General features: G+C 45.1%; 1 protein-coding gene across 9 annotated transcripts in view; it reads left to right on the plus strand.

Annotated features, from left to right (window-relative positions):
• Positions 1-16,472, plus strand: part of QRICH1 (glutamine rich 1) — a 60,620-nt gene that overhangs the window by 25,492 nt on the left and 18,656 nt on the right. For all 9 annotated transcript variants that reach the window (XM_053290733.1, XM_053290735.1, XM_053290734.1 and 6 more), the window contains 2 exons: positions 450-782; positions 13,014-14,039. In XM_053290733.1, coding sequence (XP_053146708.1) covers positions 471-782; positions 13,014-14,039 — 1,338 coding nt within the window. In that variant the 5' untranslated portion in view covers positions 450-470. The remainder of the gene's footprint in view (positions 1-449; positions 783-13,013; positions 14,040-16,472) is intronic.

Raw genomic sequence — 16,472 nt, forward strand, 5'->3', positions numbered from 1 at the left:
GCTATATTTTGGATGCATAGGATAACACATTTCAGACATATATGTTAAATTAAGGGTAGCATTGGCTCATGAGGTTGTAGAAAACATGTATAGCTATTCAGGCTTTGAGAGAACTACTCAGCTGCTGCTGTTGCTACTCTATTGGATGAGACTTTAAAAAAGGCTTGATATGACTTGATATGATGATTGATGCTTGACTCACTTTGACCTGGGTTTTTAAAGACAACAGAAGAGATAACATTTTACAGTTTAGGGAAGCTTAATGGAATGCTGCATGTGTCTAATTTTTCAGTAGGTTGACTAGTGATAGTAACTACATAGGACCTGAAGAATTGTTCCATGCTTATAAAGACACTTGTAAGCAGTGTTTATAAAATGTCTGAGAGGGATTTCAAAGCCAGTGACTTTATATCTCCACAAAGTGTGATTACTGTTTTTTCTCTTCTAAGGAATCCTGAGCACCTTGCAATATGAATAATTCCTTGGAGAACACCATTTCCTTTGAAGAATACATCCGTGTGAAAGCACGAACGATCCCTCAGCATAGGATGAAGGAGTTCCTGGACTCCCTTGCCTCCAAGGGTCCTGAAGCCCTACAGGAGTTTCAGCAGACGGCTGCTACCACTACCATGGTATACCAGCAAGGTGGCAATTGTATTTATACAGATAGCACAGAAGTGGCCGGATCTTTGCTCGAGCTTGCTTGTCCTGTTACAACAAGCGTCCAGCAGCAAACCCAACAAGAGCAACAAATACAGGTGCAGCAACCACAGCAGGTTCAGGTAATGAAAAATGCTATATTAACTGTTACTTGCAATAATTAGACTACTAATCTTGAAGAAATTTTGGCTTGTGGTGGCTTTCTTAAAGAACTTGAATCATTCACTTCACATTTACCTCTCAATCTCATAAACAAAATAATGCAAAAAGCATGTGGGTGGCATGAGCAATCATTTTCTTCACATATTTGTAAGTAGTTTTAAAGAGTTGTAGGTATCATGGTTACATGAACCAAACACTACCGTATTTTATGGAGTATAAGACGCACTTTTTTCCTTGAAAAATATTCCCCCAAATTCAGGTGCGTCTTATACTCCAATTGGCCGGGGAGAAGTTGAAAGTTTAGGACTTGTCGGGAAAGGGGGGGGGAGGAGGAAGGATTGGGGTGGGGGGTTCCATTAAGGGCGGGGGAGGGTTTACTTACCCCTCCCACGCTTTCCCCACTCCGTCACCGTATTTCTTTTACAAATCGGGCGGCAGGATACCTCCCTGCCGCCCCTTTCTCCTTGTTCTGTTCAAATCGGGCGGCAGGATTCTTCCCTGCCGCCCCCTTCCCCGCTGGGCTCCTTTTAGAAATCGGGCGGCAGGATACCTCCCTGCCGCCCCTTTCCAGGCTTGGCTGCAAAAGGCTTCTTAAAGCCTTTTGCAGCCAAGCCTGGAAAGGGGCGGCACGAGCCCACGCAGGCGAGCGCCAGCCCACAGGAGCCGCCGGAGGCACAAGGTGAAGGAAGTAGTGAGCAACAACTAGCAGCAGCCGCCGCCGCGGGTCACCAACGTGGGCTCGCTGCTGCTGGCAGGAGGGAAAGGACAGAGCAGGGCTCGGTGGGAGGGCTTGGAGGGGAGATGGAGGCGAGAGGAGAAGGAAAGCTCGAAAACTGGATGAAAATTTAAGGTGCATCTTATAGTCTGTAGCGTCTTATAGTCCGTAAAATACGGTATACATCCAGTACAAATAGGAAACTTGATTTAATTGCTCCATCCTCCTAAATATGCTCTCTTCCACTAGTACAATATGTAAGCATTTACATTATGCACTTAGGAATGTTCTGTTTGGCTAGAACAAGCAGGATACATTCCAGTGTTGTCTCCCCCTCCCAGCAGTGACCAGTTTGGTTGTAACATTAAACCATAAGGGTTAGAACTATGTGGATGAGCCTAAGGGAGTTGCAGGCTTGCATGTTTTTCTTCTCCCCTCAAGAGGACGGCTAGCTTTGGGAACGCTTCCTTCTCCAGGGCTGGGAAGACCTGGCTTCATTTGAAAATGTGGAGGAGGAGGCGCTTCCCCTTTCAGTCCCTAGGCAACTTCCAACCTTCATTGCAGGTAGGGAGGCTTCAATAGGTTTACACTTCAGGCAACTGGGAAAAGGTGTGTGGGTGGGAGACAGCAGTGAAGAACCAAAAAGGAAACCCTTAGATGTCTTTCAGAATTCTTTATTGAGCCAAACCTGTTTTGGATAATGTATCAATTTTTAAGGCACTTTGTGGACTTTAAAAAACATCTTTAAAAGAGGCTTAAAAAAACAATAACCTCACCACAACATTACTACTGTCATGAGGGGTTTTTTAAGCCCCTTGTTTAATTCCTGAAAGTAGCACTGAAAAAGCATATATCATCCAAAATGCATTGGCTAAATAATAATCTGTGAGGCACCCGAGGGTATCCTCTTTTGGTTTGTTCTGCTTCAGGTGAGCTATTTAAAGTCAAGCCTCTTTTCTGCAGTTGAGAGGGAAAGCGGAAGAGGATGTCGACATCTCCTTTTCCACCCTTAGCCTCTGCCCCTCTTGGCATTTGCCAGCAGTCGACCTGTGGAGAGCATTCAGGCTGTCATCACACAAGTATCTCCCAAAGCACATGAAAGGAGAAGAGTGAAATCTTTTGCTTTCACTTTGTAACAAACCATAGTTCTGTTTTACATAAGAACTTGTGGAACAGTGCTTTATGAACCAATCAAAGCTGGAACAAACCAGGATAGCAAAACACAGTTTGGTCCTGGTTTGATATCTTGGTTGGTTCCACCCTAATTAGTTAATGAATTGCAGTTCCTGTAACTTGTACATAACGAGGAACTGTGATTTGTTCTGAACCATTAATGCACAGAGGGAAAGAGTCTATGGGCCTGCAACTCCCTTAGCCTCATTCACATAGCACTAAACCATAGTTTAGTATTGCATTTGGCCCCTGTTTCCCCAGAAACTTGTTGTACAATAACTGCATATCAGGGTGTTTATGGATCCCAGGGGAGAGCAGCCTGCAACTCCCAAAGCAGAGTTGTGTAATCATGATGTTTGGAGGAACTCTAAAGAGCACTTTAGTCTGAAAAACAAAGAAAAAAGACAAATCAGTTACACACACCGTGTTGCCATTTCAGACTTTGCATCCCTGTTCTTCAATAGCATGGTGTCCTGCATTTTCAGACACATGCTTCCTCTGTGTTGTTGGTTTTTTAAAGGTATTGAGACTTTGTTTACATACTTCTCAACTATTTTAGTACTATATTTAGACCAATATTGCCCATAATTCTGGTGTTATTGACAGTTGTAAATACAGTCATTTGCTCACTGTAACTTCTTGAGTTTGTGTCTTTGCTTAGGCAAACCTTAAAGACATACCCTGCTTACAGGGAGCAAGTACATATACAGAGGAGAAAAGGCATGTATGCATGCATCTAGAAAGTCCCTAGTCTCTTGATTGTACAAAAGAAAAATGGCTCCTGGACATGGTAGTTCACATTGTGTTGCTGTTGTGTGCCAGCCTGACTAATGTCTGCTCATTAAGATTTTAAAAAATGTTTAATCACAAATGGCCTGGAATCTTTCCAGATCATAGCTGGAAAGTAGTGTCTCTTATACGGCTAATAGTGGTACAGTGCATTTTAATAGGTCTCATAAAACAGACAGAAGAAAATTAACTATAGGCTGGACCCTGTCTTATCAAACATAACTTTCCCTGTCTGTGTGATGATTAATTATATTGACTAATTGGCCAGTCCTATACAGAGTTGATAAGGCCCACATGTCCCCCTAGTACTGGGGGACAAGTAAGTCTCACTAGTGGAGGAGTTGAGTTGATATTATTGGCACTGTTCTCACTGCAGTGCTGCAGCATCATTGCATAACTTTCCAGCCTACAGTAGTTCATGCTGCCTGAGTTAGTAAGCTTTGTTGGGAAGAAGAAATGGGGAGAATTGTCCTTTTGCTGAGCAAGCACAGACGTATCTTAATGCTTCCTGTTTATCTGGAAGGGGGATATCAGCATAGTTTTATGTAGCTGTAACTTTCCCTCCCCCCCCCCCCGCCATTGTTAATGAGTTCTGCCATCATGGTGCTTAACTTTAAGTGGTGGTGGAGGAAATGGTGCCCATACCCTTACTATCAGCAAGCCTCCAGTGGTCGGCCACTAGAGGCTAAACTTTGCCTCTTGAGTTCTAGTTGCTTGTTTTTTCCGTGTCTGGAATCAGAACTGCCTGCATACAGGCCTAGCAAAGAGAACTAGGTTCATCTTAAAAATTGGGGTACTGACTCCTAAGCACTTGGTCCTGTCCATCTCTAGGGGACTGGAAATGTATTTTTTGGCCTTGATTTACCAAATGACCTTTTCCTGTGGAGGAATTCAGGGCTTGCTTGATTCTACTATTTGGAAACAAACACTCATTTTGTGGCGATAGTGTTTAAGTGTAATGCGTGCTCGTGAACTAGCAAGAAAAAGCAGTCTTGCACTTGAGAGCCCAGGATATGCTTAGAGATGCCAGTTGAAGTTCTTGCCTTGCACTATCAATAGGACTAGTTAATCTTGAATCTTTTTTGTGATGAAGCTGAAATTTGATTCAGAAATACTTGGCTATTTCCTAACTCCTAAAAAAGTATTAGAATAGTGCTTCAGTTTAACTTGTTTCAGAAGGCTTTATTTACATTGGAAAAATAAAGCCTAGGTGCCCTTGACATGTATTAAGTTGCAACAGTGCCCCTAAACATTTAACTGTAGTCTGTGCTGAGGTTTCAAATGTGCCTCCTTGTCCAGATTCTGCTTCTACTTATAACCAGCCATAGCAGGCTTAGTATATGAGATTCTAAGTATATGAGATTCTCATATTCTTAGTATATGAGATTCTGTACTTAATGTATATTGTGATACATGAAATGCTTACATTTAGGATTTAGCTAGTCTTTCTTGGATACTTTTAATAGCTGCAAATAGTGAGATTCTGTAAAGGATCAGGTTCTTGAGGTTAGAACACTCCAGTTATGAAACCCATTCATCAAGCTGCCTACAGTATCTCAAGTCACTGGTTTAACTCTGCCCTTAGGCAGGAGTCCCCAAACTCAAACTTAATCAATTTAACAGAAAGATTCATAAATGTACTTTAAAACAAAACAAACCACTGAAGTATAAGCAGTGTGGACTTATTCATTATTCTGAGGCAAATTATTCATTGTGAGGAACATATAAAAAAATATTGTCCATTCATTGTACATGTCTGCTTTGCTACATGCATATAATCTGCATATCCTCTTCATCACACAGTAGATGCCAAACTATAACTGCTGAATATATTGGACTGATTGTATGTATTTTACAGAATTTTTATCTGTTCCCTCAAATGTGAAAAAGTTATTCAGCTGTGAGTGTAGGAGACCTACATATGGTAACAGGTTTCTGTGCACAGATTGCAACTACCAGTATGCAAAAGGCTGCTACAGGGATATGTGCTTGGAAAAGGAAGATCTTTCCCACTCAGTCCAGGCCCCCTTGCATTCTCCAAAAGATAAGTGTAGATCTGTTCAGAAGGGGATTGTACTGAGTGTGGAAAGAGCCATGATTTTTAATCTCATATCTCCTTATTTTCTATTCTATAGCATTTTAGCCATTAAACTTTAGGACCAAACTACATATTATGCAGGAAGCACACCAACTGTGTCCCACATCATACCTCGTTTAGTGCCTCAACTTACCTTAAAATAAAAAAGAGTGCTGCAATTTCTTTAAAGCATTTGTGGCTTCTCTAGTTTCTTGGAGGCTTATATATTGACCATAAGCTGTGGTGAACTGAGGAATCATGATGTCAAAGAACTTTAGAACATGGATGTAATTTTGACTTAAGCACAATAATGCTGTTCGGCAAACTAAGAAATGTGACACAAACTACCCTTCCTTTCTATTCTTGAAGGTACTAGACTCCTCAGTGAGAATTGAGCACTAGACTTGTGTCCCACCTGTGTTTGTATTGGGGGTGTGCGTGGAACCAGTTTTGGTGGTTTGGTTTGAATTCGAACTGGTTGAATAGAACTGGACTGCTGGTCCAGTCTGTTGGTCAAACTGGTTCACCCATAGGGAATAATGGGGAATTGAATCATACCATTATTCCCCATGGGTGGTGCTTAATGGACACCAAAGTGAGTTGGTGGTATGGTGTGATGGGTGCTACCTACCACCCAACCTGCAAAACAATCGGGTAATTTTAAAGGAATTTCTGATTATTATTTTTCTGGGTAGGTTAGGGTTGACCTACTGACGTATAAAAATTCAAGAAGTCTCAAGGCAAACAGGCAACCAAGTTCTGCTTTTGTCCATCTGAGATCCAGCAAAACCAGTTAGTCAGTCATCAATCATAGCAGCAGCAATAGCACAACAAGCATATCAAGCAGTGATGAGAAAAAGGAAACTACATGATTACTTGATAAGAAGTCTGACTTCTCTTCCTATCTGGGAGGGATGTTGGCCTCAAAACTGGCTGGGCCCTTGCTGTGCTGACAGCTTGCCTGGCTGATACCTGTCTAGGCACCAATCCACATTCATCTTGGGCCACATGAGTACATGTCTGCTTGTGGCACTTCTCCACAAGAGCAGCTGTGGCGGCAGCAGGGCCTTCAGAGGGAGGCCTTAACGTCACCTGTCCTTGGCTTTCTTGAGGCCAAGCGCATCTGTCACGGCCAGGTGCAGATTGTGTCATGTACACCATATGCACACAAACTGAAGCTGATGGGCTGCTCTCACCACATTGGCACCATTGTCAGAGACCAGGAAACCTCGGGGAAGGTTTGGCTGCCCAGCCAGCCACTCCTCACCTGGTTCCGATGGCCGCGACAGCTCATGTGATCCATGTGATCAGTGTCCAGCGGCTCCACATGCAGCACAGCCTTTGCTGCATGGGAGGGGCTGGCCACACCACCAGCACAGATATCCCACCCCCTTCTATCCCCACCAGTGCACCATGAGGGAAAGGAGAGCAGCATGCATCCCACTACGGCTGGTCCACAGATCTGTAGTGTAGTGCACAGTGGTGTCGGATGCTGCTGACTCAAGCAGCCTTAACACAACTTCCTTGACCGTCCGGTACAGGGAGGGCACTGCCTGAGAGGATCTGGTGTTCGGGGGCAAGCAGCTGGCAGAAACCGGTGTCCACCACCACCTGTAGTGGCTAGTCATCCAGAGCCATCATCTCCACAATGGTCTGGCTGATGAGACGGAACTCTGGCCGACCAGACCACTTGCCTGGTGACTGCGCCCCTGGCAACGTCCCCTGCTTGAGAGCAGGAGCACTTGCCTTGCTGCCGCTAGTCAAGGGCACGCCAGGCGGCCTAGCACTGCCAGCAGGAGCAAGGACCCCTGGCTGATGACATTGCAAGTCCCTCATCATCGCTGATGTCCCAGTATGCATAAGGTCTATACTCCTGCTGACCTGTGCCCTGCAATGGGTGCAAGCAGCATGCGTAGGGCCACCTTGGCAGAGCTCAAAGTGGCCCCACACCATGCTGCTGTTGATCCTGGACTGTTCTGGTGATGGTACTACTGGGGATGCTGGCCCCTGCTGAGGGCCATCACCGCCATCTGTCCGGGACTGAGAAGGTCCAGGAACAATCTCCTCCTCTTCCTCCTCAGTCTGACAGGGGTCCATGGCGCCAACGAAGATTGGAGAGGATGGAGAAAGGGAATCTGGCTGGGCTAGCAGCCAACAACACCACCACCACGGGAATTGCTGCTTCCCTGTCGGGAGCGCGCACGGGCACACACACACACACTCTCTCTCTCTCTCTCTCTCTCTCTCTCTCTCTCTCTCTCTCTCTTCTACCTCAGCCGCCACAGGAGCAGGCGGCACTGGATAGGTGAGCCTGCACTCTAGAGGGGGCAGAGGCAACTTGGGGATTAGGACACTCTCGCCCCTGACCAGCATCACTCCTCACTCTGCCTGCATCCCTGCTCCTAGCTCTGCCTTGCACCCTCCTGGAGGATATAAGAACAGCCCTGCTGGATGAGGCCCAAGGCCCATCTAGTCCAGCTTCCTGTTTCGCACAGTGGCCCACCAGATGCCTCTGGAATTGAGGCATGGAATTGGCCTTTTTCACAGCTGCCGCACATTGAGTTGACATTTTCAATGAGCTGTCCACCATGACTCCAAGATCCCTCTCCTGGTCAGTCACACTCTAGAGGGGGCAGAGGCAACTTGGGGATTAGGACACTCTCGCTCAGATCCCATCAGCGTATACTTGAAGCTGGGGTTTTTCGTCCCAGTGTGCATCACCATACACTTTCCAACACTGAGCTGATATGCTTTTTTGTCACCCACTCGCCCAGTTTGGAGAGATCCTTTTGGAGCTCCTCACAATCCATTTGGGATTTCACTACCTGAAAGAGTTTGGTATCATCTGCAAATTTGGCCACCTCGCTGCTTACCCCGTTTCTAGATCATTTATGAATGAATTAAAAAGCACCGGTCCCAGTACAGATCCCTGGGGGACCCCACTTCTTACTTCCCTCCATTGCGAAAACTCTCCATTTATACCTACCCTCTGTTTCTTATCTTTCAACCAGTTAGCAATCCACACATGTACTTGTCCCCTTATCCCATGACCGCTATGTTTCCTCTGGAGTCTTTGATGAGGAACTTGGTTGAAAGCTTTTTGGAAGTCCGGGTATACTATGTCAACTGGATCACCTTGATCCACACACTTGTTGACACTCAAAGAACTCCAAAAGGTTGGTGAGGCAAGATTTACCTTTGCGGAAGCCATGCTGGCTCACTCCCAGCAGGGCCTGTTCTTCTATGTGCTTTACCATTTTATCCTTGAGGATGCTTTCCATCAATTTGCTTGGAATGGACTTTAAACTAAACAGCCTGTGATTTCCCGGATCGCCCCTGGATCCCTTTTTGAAAATCGATGTTACATTTGCTACTTTCCAGTCCTCTGGTACCTCTGATATCCCTTCCTCCAAACTAGGCCCTATTTAAAATAAAAATACTCTAACCTAAAACCAAGCGGGTCATTCTGTGGTGGTGCGGGGCTTACCAATCAGACATCATCTTCTTTCGGCATCTTCAGCTGGAGTCTGATCAAGAGGAAGCTCAGGCAATCGGGTTGAGCAGCACACACTGGCACTCAGTAGCCAGGGAGAGGGCAGATGGGGGGCCAGCAGGTGGGCCACCCAAACCAAGAACAGAAATAGAAATAGCAACTAGTTAAGTCACTGGAGTGCTGTAGCTTAAGAAAACAAGGAGCAGTTAGCACTGCAGAAGCCGCTGTCTAAGGCCCAGCAAGAAGGCAGTGCAGGGAGGGGGCCCAGCAGCGGCAGGGAGGCTCTGCCTGGCTTTAAATGTACTTTTAAACTAGCTGCTTTTTGCTCCCTCTTTCCTCCTTCACATTTTTTGTGAAAGATCGCAGGAGATTTTTTTTAAAGAGCCACAAAATGGCTCTGCACTGTAAAATGGTGGCCATCAGAGGTCCTTTCTGGCCACTCAAAACAATGAATAGGCAGAGTTTGCCTATTTATTTATTTATTTATTTATAGGCCACAGATAAAGAAACTGGGTCTCTAAGACCTGTCCTCAGATATGTGTCAAGTCAATCTTTATTTACTGTCATTGACCAAATAAAATATGTGAAGCCATGGTTGTTGAAACCACAGATAACGAGGGCCACCTGTATTGGTATTTGGTATGTGCTCCAGAAGAAACCAGTTTCACTACCTTTCCCAGCTCCGCTTTTTTGTAAGATGTAGGAAGCTGCCAGCAATTTGCACATGAAGGCTGTGCCATGGTGCCAAGACAATCAAAAAATAGAAAGCCTTGTCCTGAGAAGCAGTAAAAAGGCGCATCTCTTAATCTTTATTAAACCAACAACAGAAGCTGTCTAACTTAAGCACAAGTTACTAGGCAGACTTTAATTTGTTTGTCTTAAGTGGCTCCCAGAAAACACTCTGACTACGCAGCATTCATAGTGGGCCTTCTACTGACTTTTGGGGTCAATTCATGCATGCAAGCAGGTACTGTATATATAGCTTGGCTTCTCATCATTTGATTTACAGTTCAGTGTATGAACTCAGTGAAAGGCATTGCTTGAGGCAACTTGCAAGTTAAAGGCTTTTCAGTCTGCCTACTTTTTAAAAAAAATATTTGGAATTAAAGTACAAATGGCAACAAGATAACAGTAACAAGATGTAAAAGGCGGGGAGATCAGCGGGGGGAGAATTGTCTACACATACATAGACATTTTAAGGTTGCCCAGGTAAACAAGTAAAATTTTTAATAGCAATTGTTTGATGTGGGCTTGGGAGTGAAATCATATACAGTGTTAAACTTTAAATGACCTATATGATTTGGAGACGGATAAAATATTTATCACAATACCATTGACAGACCTACCGAGCATAAATACAATCCAAGGACAATGAAACATTTACTGGGTCTTTTCCAGCGTTTACGTATAACCAGTACACAGGCCAACTTGATGCTGCAGCCATCAAGTGATGAGCTTGCATGTGTGAACCACCTATAAATGGCTCTTCTGCCATTCCTCTCCCTCCATCCCTGATGATCATTATGATCATCAGAACTATTAGAGGACAAGTGTTTGTGTTGCCTGTGTGGTGTTTGCATGGGATTAGTTCAAAGCATGCACACATCTTAAAATAAACCTCATAGAAAATTATTTGCACCATTGAAGGCTTCTTGAAAAATTCTGTGTATGACAAGAATATAACTTTTAAGCACACACCTCTTTGATAGTCGCTGGGCCAGTTCAGATATTATGCAGAGCATGGTTTTGTGTGACATCCCTAAGTTTTAGGAGCATGTACTCTTTCCTCTGCCTGTCCCACTGCCTCTTGTCAGATTCTGAAGAATTTTACTTTAGTTTCTGGTTAGGAACAAGCTGTAACTTTTAGCTTATTCTATCCAGGTTTATGAAATATGAAGTCAGATTAGAATAAGCCAGGGATCACTCAGTTTGGACGAAATGAGTGATCCAGGCTCATTCCTAGCTGGAACCTAGGAAGAAGCAGGGGAGCGGGAGCATGTGCTTCTGAAGCTTGGAGGATATTGAGTAACCAGAATATAATCCTGGCTTTATACTATGTCTGAACCGGCCCATTGAAATCTAACACGTACTGTATATGCTTAATAGATGATGGATGAATAGTAGTTAAACTTGGCATGGGTAGCAGTGATGAGCAAAATTAATGTTTGTACCAAGGCATAATTGAACTGAGCACCAGCATTCTCAAAATCTGCATTTGGGATAAACTACTCCAAACAAGTTTTCTTAAATATGACTGCATCAGAAATACTGTGCACATTTTTTTCTTATATATGTTATGGTTGTTTCTTCAAAACAATTTAGCACTTGCATCTTATGCCAGGATTTGGAAACTAGTCCAGAGTAAGTCTCTTAAGTAGTTCCTCAGTTTCACGTGAGGAGACTTTTGTCTGAAGTTTTCATATTGGACAACTCCTGACACTCCATTGGGTGACTTCAAACTCATTTCCCTCTGTATGTGCACCTGAGCTGGTGTATTTCCATAACAATGTGAAGTATTGGAAATGCATACAAGAATCTGCCCCAGTATGGAGGTGCAAAGAGATAACAAAAGAGTTTGCATTAAGTTGCTTGCTCACCAGTGGTGAGCAGGAATTATGTCAAAGTAAGTGGTTCCAGTGGGCTTTTGAACACCTTGTCCCCGCACATCTAGGATCAGCAGCATTTGAAAAATTGATAACATTCTCAGTGGCGAGGAAATGACCCTACAGCAGTTGTAGGGTTGCTTCCTGGCACAGTCCAGAGGAGAAAACATGGTGGCCAGCAGAAGCCAGCTCCTGGGAATGTTTTGGTATTTCAAGCACTGCTGAAAGTGCTGATATCAGAGGTGTGGCCAAAAAAAAAAGTTTTTCATAAAAGAAATAAACCCATTCTTGTCTGTTGTTCACAAGGGTCATCAGACAAATAGATAATGTTTGAGGGAGAATATTTTCTTAATTACAAGGCTGGGATAACTGTGTTTGATGGCTTTATTGCAGATATTAAGCCATAATTTGTGGTGCCACTTTAAAAATCCAAAGGTTTTGTTGGTTTTATTAGAATTTCAGCTATTAGTTATAATTTCTTATTGCAGTTTTCCTGGGGCTTGCTTGAACTATATTAATTGAGCAATCACAAAACAGGATGTGCCTGGCAGGGATAATTCTGCTTGTGCTTGCTGCAGGCCCCTAAGCAACAGTAACATCTCTTAGCTGCCCATACTGCTGTAATTTTGCAGACTTGTATACTCTTGTTTTGTTAACTGCTTTGGATATGGCCTCATAGAAAGTCGAGATAAAAATGACTAGGAAATCTGTTAGTTCCACTATTAAACCCAGATCAAGCATTTTTCTGAATAGTTCTAATACCACCCAGAGACATGAGGTTTGGGCGGTATAAAAATATGTTCAATAAATAAATAATATGTTATGCTTGTACATTCTCGCTCTTGCTCTAAAACGTTATTGGGTATTCCCAAACAAGGATTTTTCTCTTCAGAGCTGTATGTGGTGTTATATTTGGAGGGGAGAGTGGGCAACGAGGATCCTTTTTCCTTTTCCCCACTGCTGAGACCTTGCCATCTATTATGGGGTAGGGGGTGTTTTCAACCTTTTAGCTCTCACTCTTTTGAACACCATACATCATTAAGGGTATGAATAGACCAATGTCTCCCCCCAAACATGCTCAGCTGCCTTCAACATAGTTATTGAAGCCTCCTGAACAACCTTGTTGGGCCTTCGTTCTTAAAAAATTACAAATATCATCTTGGAATCTTATGCAGAGACCACTACCTTGTCTGTGGATAGCTCAGCTGATAGGCACAGGACCACCTTTCAGTATTGGAAGGAATTGTTTTTATATACAACCTCAGCCTAACCACCTAGTGTAGTGTAATGTACAGGTCTTGAGGATAAAGAACACTAATGATTGAATCTTTGTTCTTGTAGGTGCAGGTCCAAGTTCAGCAGTCCCCTCAGCAAGTGTCCGCCCAACAGCTCTCTCCACAGCTTACTGTTCATCAAGCCTCAGAACAGCCGATCCAGGTCCAGGTGCAGATCCAAGGCCAGGCACAACAGCAAGCGTCCCAGACAATACAGGCTCAAGCACTTCAGAGTCCCAGCCCGTCTCAGTTGCAGGCGGCTCAGATCCAAGTGCAACATGTGCAGGCGGCTCAGCAAATCCAGGGTGCTGAAATTCAGGAGGAACACATACAGCACCAGCAGATCCAGGCACAGCTTGTGGCAGGACAGGCTATTGCTGGGGGCCAGCAAATCCAGATCCAGACAGTTGGGGCCCTTTCCCCTCCTCCATCTCAGCAGAGTTCACCGCGGGAAGGTGAGCGGAGGATCAGTGCTGCCAGCGTTCTCCAGCCGGTGAAGAAGCGCAAAGTGGATATGCCTATTACTGTGTCGTATGCTATTTCAGGGCAGCCTGTTGCCACAGTCCTGGCCATCCCTCAGGGCCAGCAGCAGAGTTATGTATCCCTAAGGCCAGACTTGCTAACGGTGGATAGTGCCCACCTGTACAGTGCCACTGGGACCATAACCAGCCCTACTGGAGAGACTTGGACCATCCCTGTTTACTCTGCACAGCCACGTGGTGACCTACAGCAGCAAAACATAACCCATATTGCTATCCCTCAGGAGGCCTACAATGCCGTCCACGTCAGTGGCTCCCCAACAGCTCTGGCCACGGTGAAGCTGGAAGACGATAAGGATAAGATGGTGGGAGGCACGTCCGTAGTGAAAAACTCTCACGAGGAAGTTGTGCAAACTCTTGCGAACTCCCTTTTCCCCGCACAGTTTATGAATGGCAACATCCACATTCCGGTGGCAGTGCAAGCTGTGGCAGGGACCTACCAGAATGCAGCTCAGACGGTGCATATATGGGATCCACAGCAGCAGCAGCAGCAGCAACAGCCTGCACAGCAGGAGCAGGGGCAGCAGCAGCAGCAACTACAAGTTACTTGCTCTGTAAGTAAAACTCCCTGAGTGGGCAAAGGAGCCGCCTTGTGTTGAGCGGTCAGAATGTGGGGAGGGACAACGGCAGTCTTGGTGAAAGAGACCTTATAAAGTCAAAGAGAGCACTGCCCCCCAAAACACCACCCCAAATTCTGTGTCTGGAAGAAGATCATGTAAATCTAAAACTCTTAAACCAGGTTGCTTTTCTATAAAGTTGCCCAGTTTGCATACTCTTATTCTGAACCTAATAACTCAGTTATATTGGCATAATTTAGTATATGAGGCATTGACGGCTGCTGTAGAAGAAGAAGAGGCAATATGAGGGCTTTGAGGGGGAGGAGTTGGGTATCCCCACAGAGCAGAGAGATATTAAGAACAGAACTGCCCTGCTGGATCAGACACAAGGCCCATCCAGTCCAGCATCCTGTTTCACACAGTAGCCCACCAGATGTCTCTGAGGAGCCCACAGGCAAGAGGTATGTGCATGCCCTCTCTCCTGGTGTTGCTCCTCTGCAACTGGTATTGAGAGGCATTGTGCCTCTGAGGCTGGAGATGGCCCACAGCCACCAGACTAGTAGCCATTGATAGACCTGTCCACCATGAATCTGTCTAAGCCCCTTTTATAGCCATCCAAGCTGGTGGCCATCACCACATCCATATTCAGCCCTCTCTGCAGTAGAGCCTTCTGCAGAAATTGCCTGCACGTTTCAAAGTATGCATGTTCAGTTGCTTTCTTGGTCCTGCTGTCAGATCCATAGATTGAATCTGGGGCCATATTACAAATCAGCTTGTTGCTGAAGCTATTGAAATTCAATCTATAGTGTGTAGGTGCTTCAGCTGAGAATGGGCTGTCACTTTAGAATATCTATCTTGAAATGTTGTCCCATCTATGAAGTGGCATAAGCACTCAGTACTCATACTGCCTGATTCAGTTGTCATGCTGCAGTGGGCAAAACTGTGTGTCAGAAATGGGTGTGGTGGTGGTGACTGTTGTAGTCGAGCATGTCTGCCCAATCATTTCAGCAAAAGCTCAACCATGAATCACTGTTGGGAGGAGTTACTATGATTGCTTATATGTATTAAGTGCATCTGCCAAGGTGCAGACACTTTTTTTTGATCCAAACTCCAATTATAATGTTTAAAATATAAAGGTAACTGGATTTCTTTCCATTCTTTTGCCAATTATTGACATTGTGCTAAACTTTAAATCACTAGAAAGCAAAAATAACAAGTTTGTGTTTATCTATGATATGATCTGCAGCCTGGCTTGTGCCCCCTCCTCCTGCCCAAGTATGTCTGCTTTCCAGAGCTGCTATTCATCTGACCCATGGGATTGGAGGAGGCTCTTGATATTGTTTTTGTCTTGGAGCATGCACAGGATTAAACAGTGTTCGTTTTAGAATTATGCAAGCCTGTTATCGTCAGCTTCAGTAGTACCTCCAGGTTTATTGGTCTGCCATGTAGTCCCTTCCGTCTTTCTGGTCATGAGCAAGGTGGCCTCTTACTCTTTTAATGTTGACAGCATTCTCACATCAGAACTTATTTTATACAAGAACATGTATTTCAACATGACAGTGTTCAAAAATGGGTGGTAATGAGTTTAATAAAACATCCTTTATGTAGAAGTAAATTAGCACCTAAAACAATGCTGCTTTAGAGGCTAATAGAATGATAAACATTCTATCCTCTATAACAAAGAGCCAGGGTGTGCGCCTGTGTCTCTATGCCCATGTCTTTCTTGGCCGTGCTGGGCATGCGCAGAGCGCATGCCCAGAACATCCGAGGAAGATACGGTCGCAGGCACCAGGCGGCCATGTTGGCTCTCGGTCCGAAAGGAGGAGAAGCGGGGACCGGGGAGGGCGGATGTGGCAGCGGTGGGACCGGCCCTGCCACTGAAGCGGCCGTATGGAGCTCAAAGGCCGACATGTGGGAACCGGGAGGGGGACAGGAGGGGAAGTCGGCGCAGGCTAGCCGGCGGACGAAGCGAGGAAGGTGAGGTGGTGGCTGTGGCCGCGGCCGCAGGCGAGCTGGCGGGTGGTCTCCGTGGTGGTGCGGCGGAGGTGGAAAGCCGGAAGGGGGAGGCCGGCAGTGGAGGGGGGCTCTTGCCCGGCCGGGGAGACCGGCCGCGGCATGAAGGCTGGTGGCAGCGGGAGGGGGAATGGTGGCGGGGGCCCCGGAATGCACAACTCCCCTAGCGCCCGTTAATTTAACGGGCCTAAAATAACTAGTTTATCAATAAAATGATTTAAAAAACCAGGAAGAAGAAAAGGAAGTGAAGGAAAGACAATAGAATTTAAAAACTCTGACGTGATGGATCTTTCTTAGACTTCAAGAGATGACTGTACATTGGTCTTTGTACATTGACCATAATTTATTAAATTGCCTCTGAGATACAAACTTGGGTTTTCTGTTTTAAGCTTTGTGGCTTAAAATGATCCAGATGTT

Source organism: Hemicordylus capensis, chromosome 2 (assembly GCF_027244095.1).
Source record: "Hemicordylus capensis ecotype Gifberg chromosome 2, rHemCap1.1.pri, whole genome shotgun sequence".
NCBI classification, from domain to species: domain Eukaryota; kingdom Metazoa; phylum Chordata; class Lepidosauria; order Squamata; family Cordylidae; genus Hemicordylus; species Hemicordylus capensis.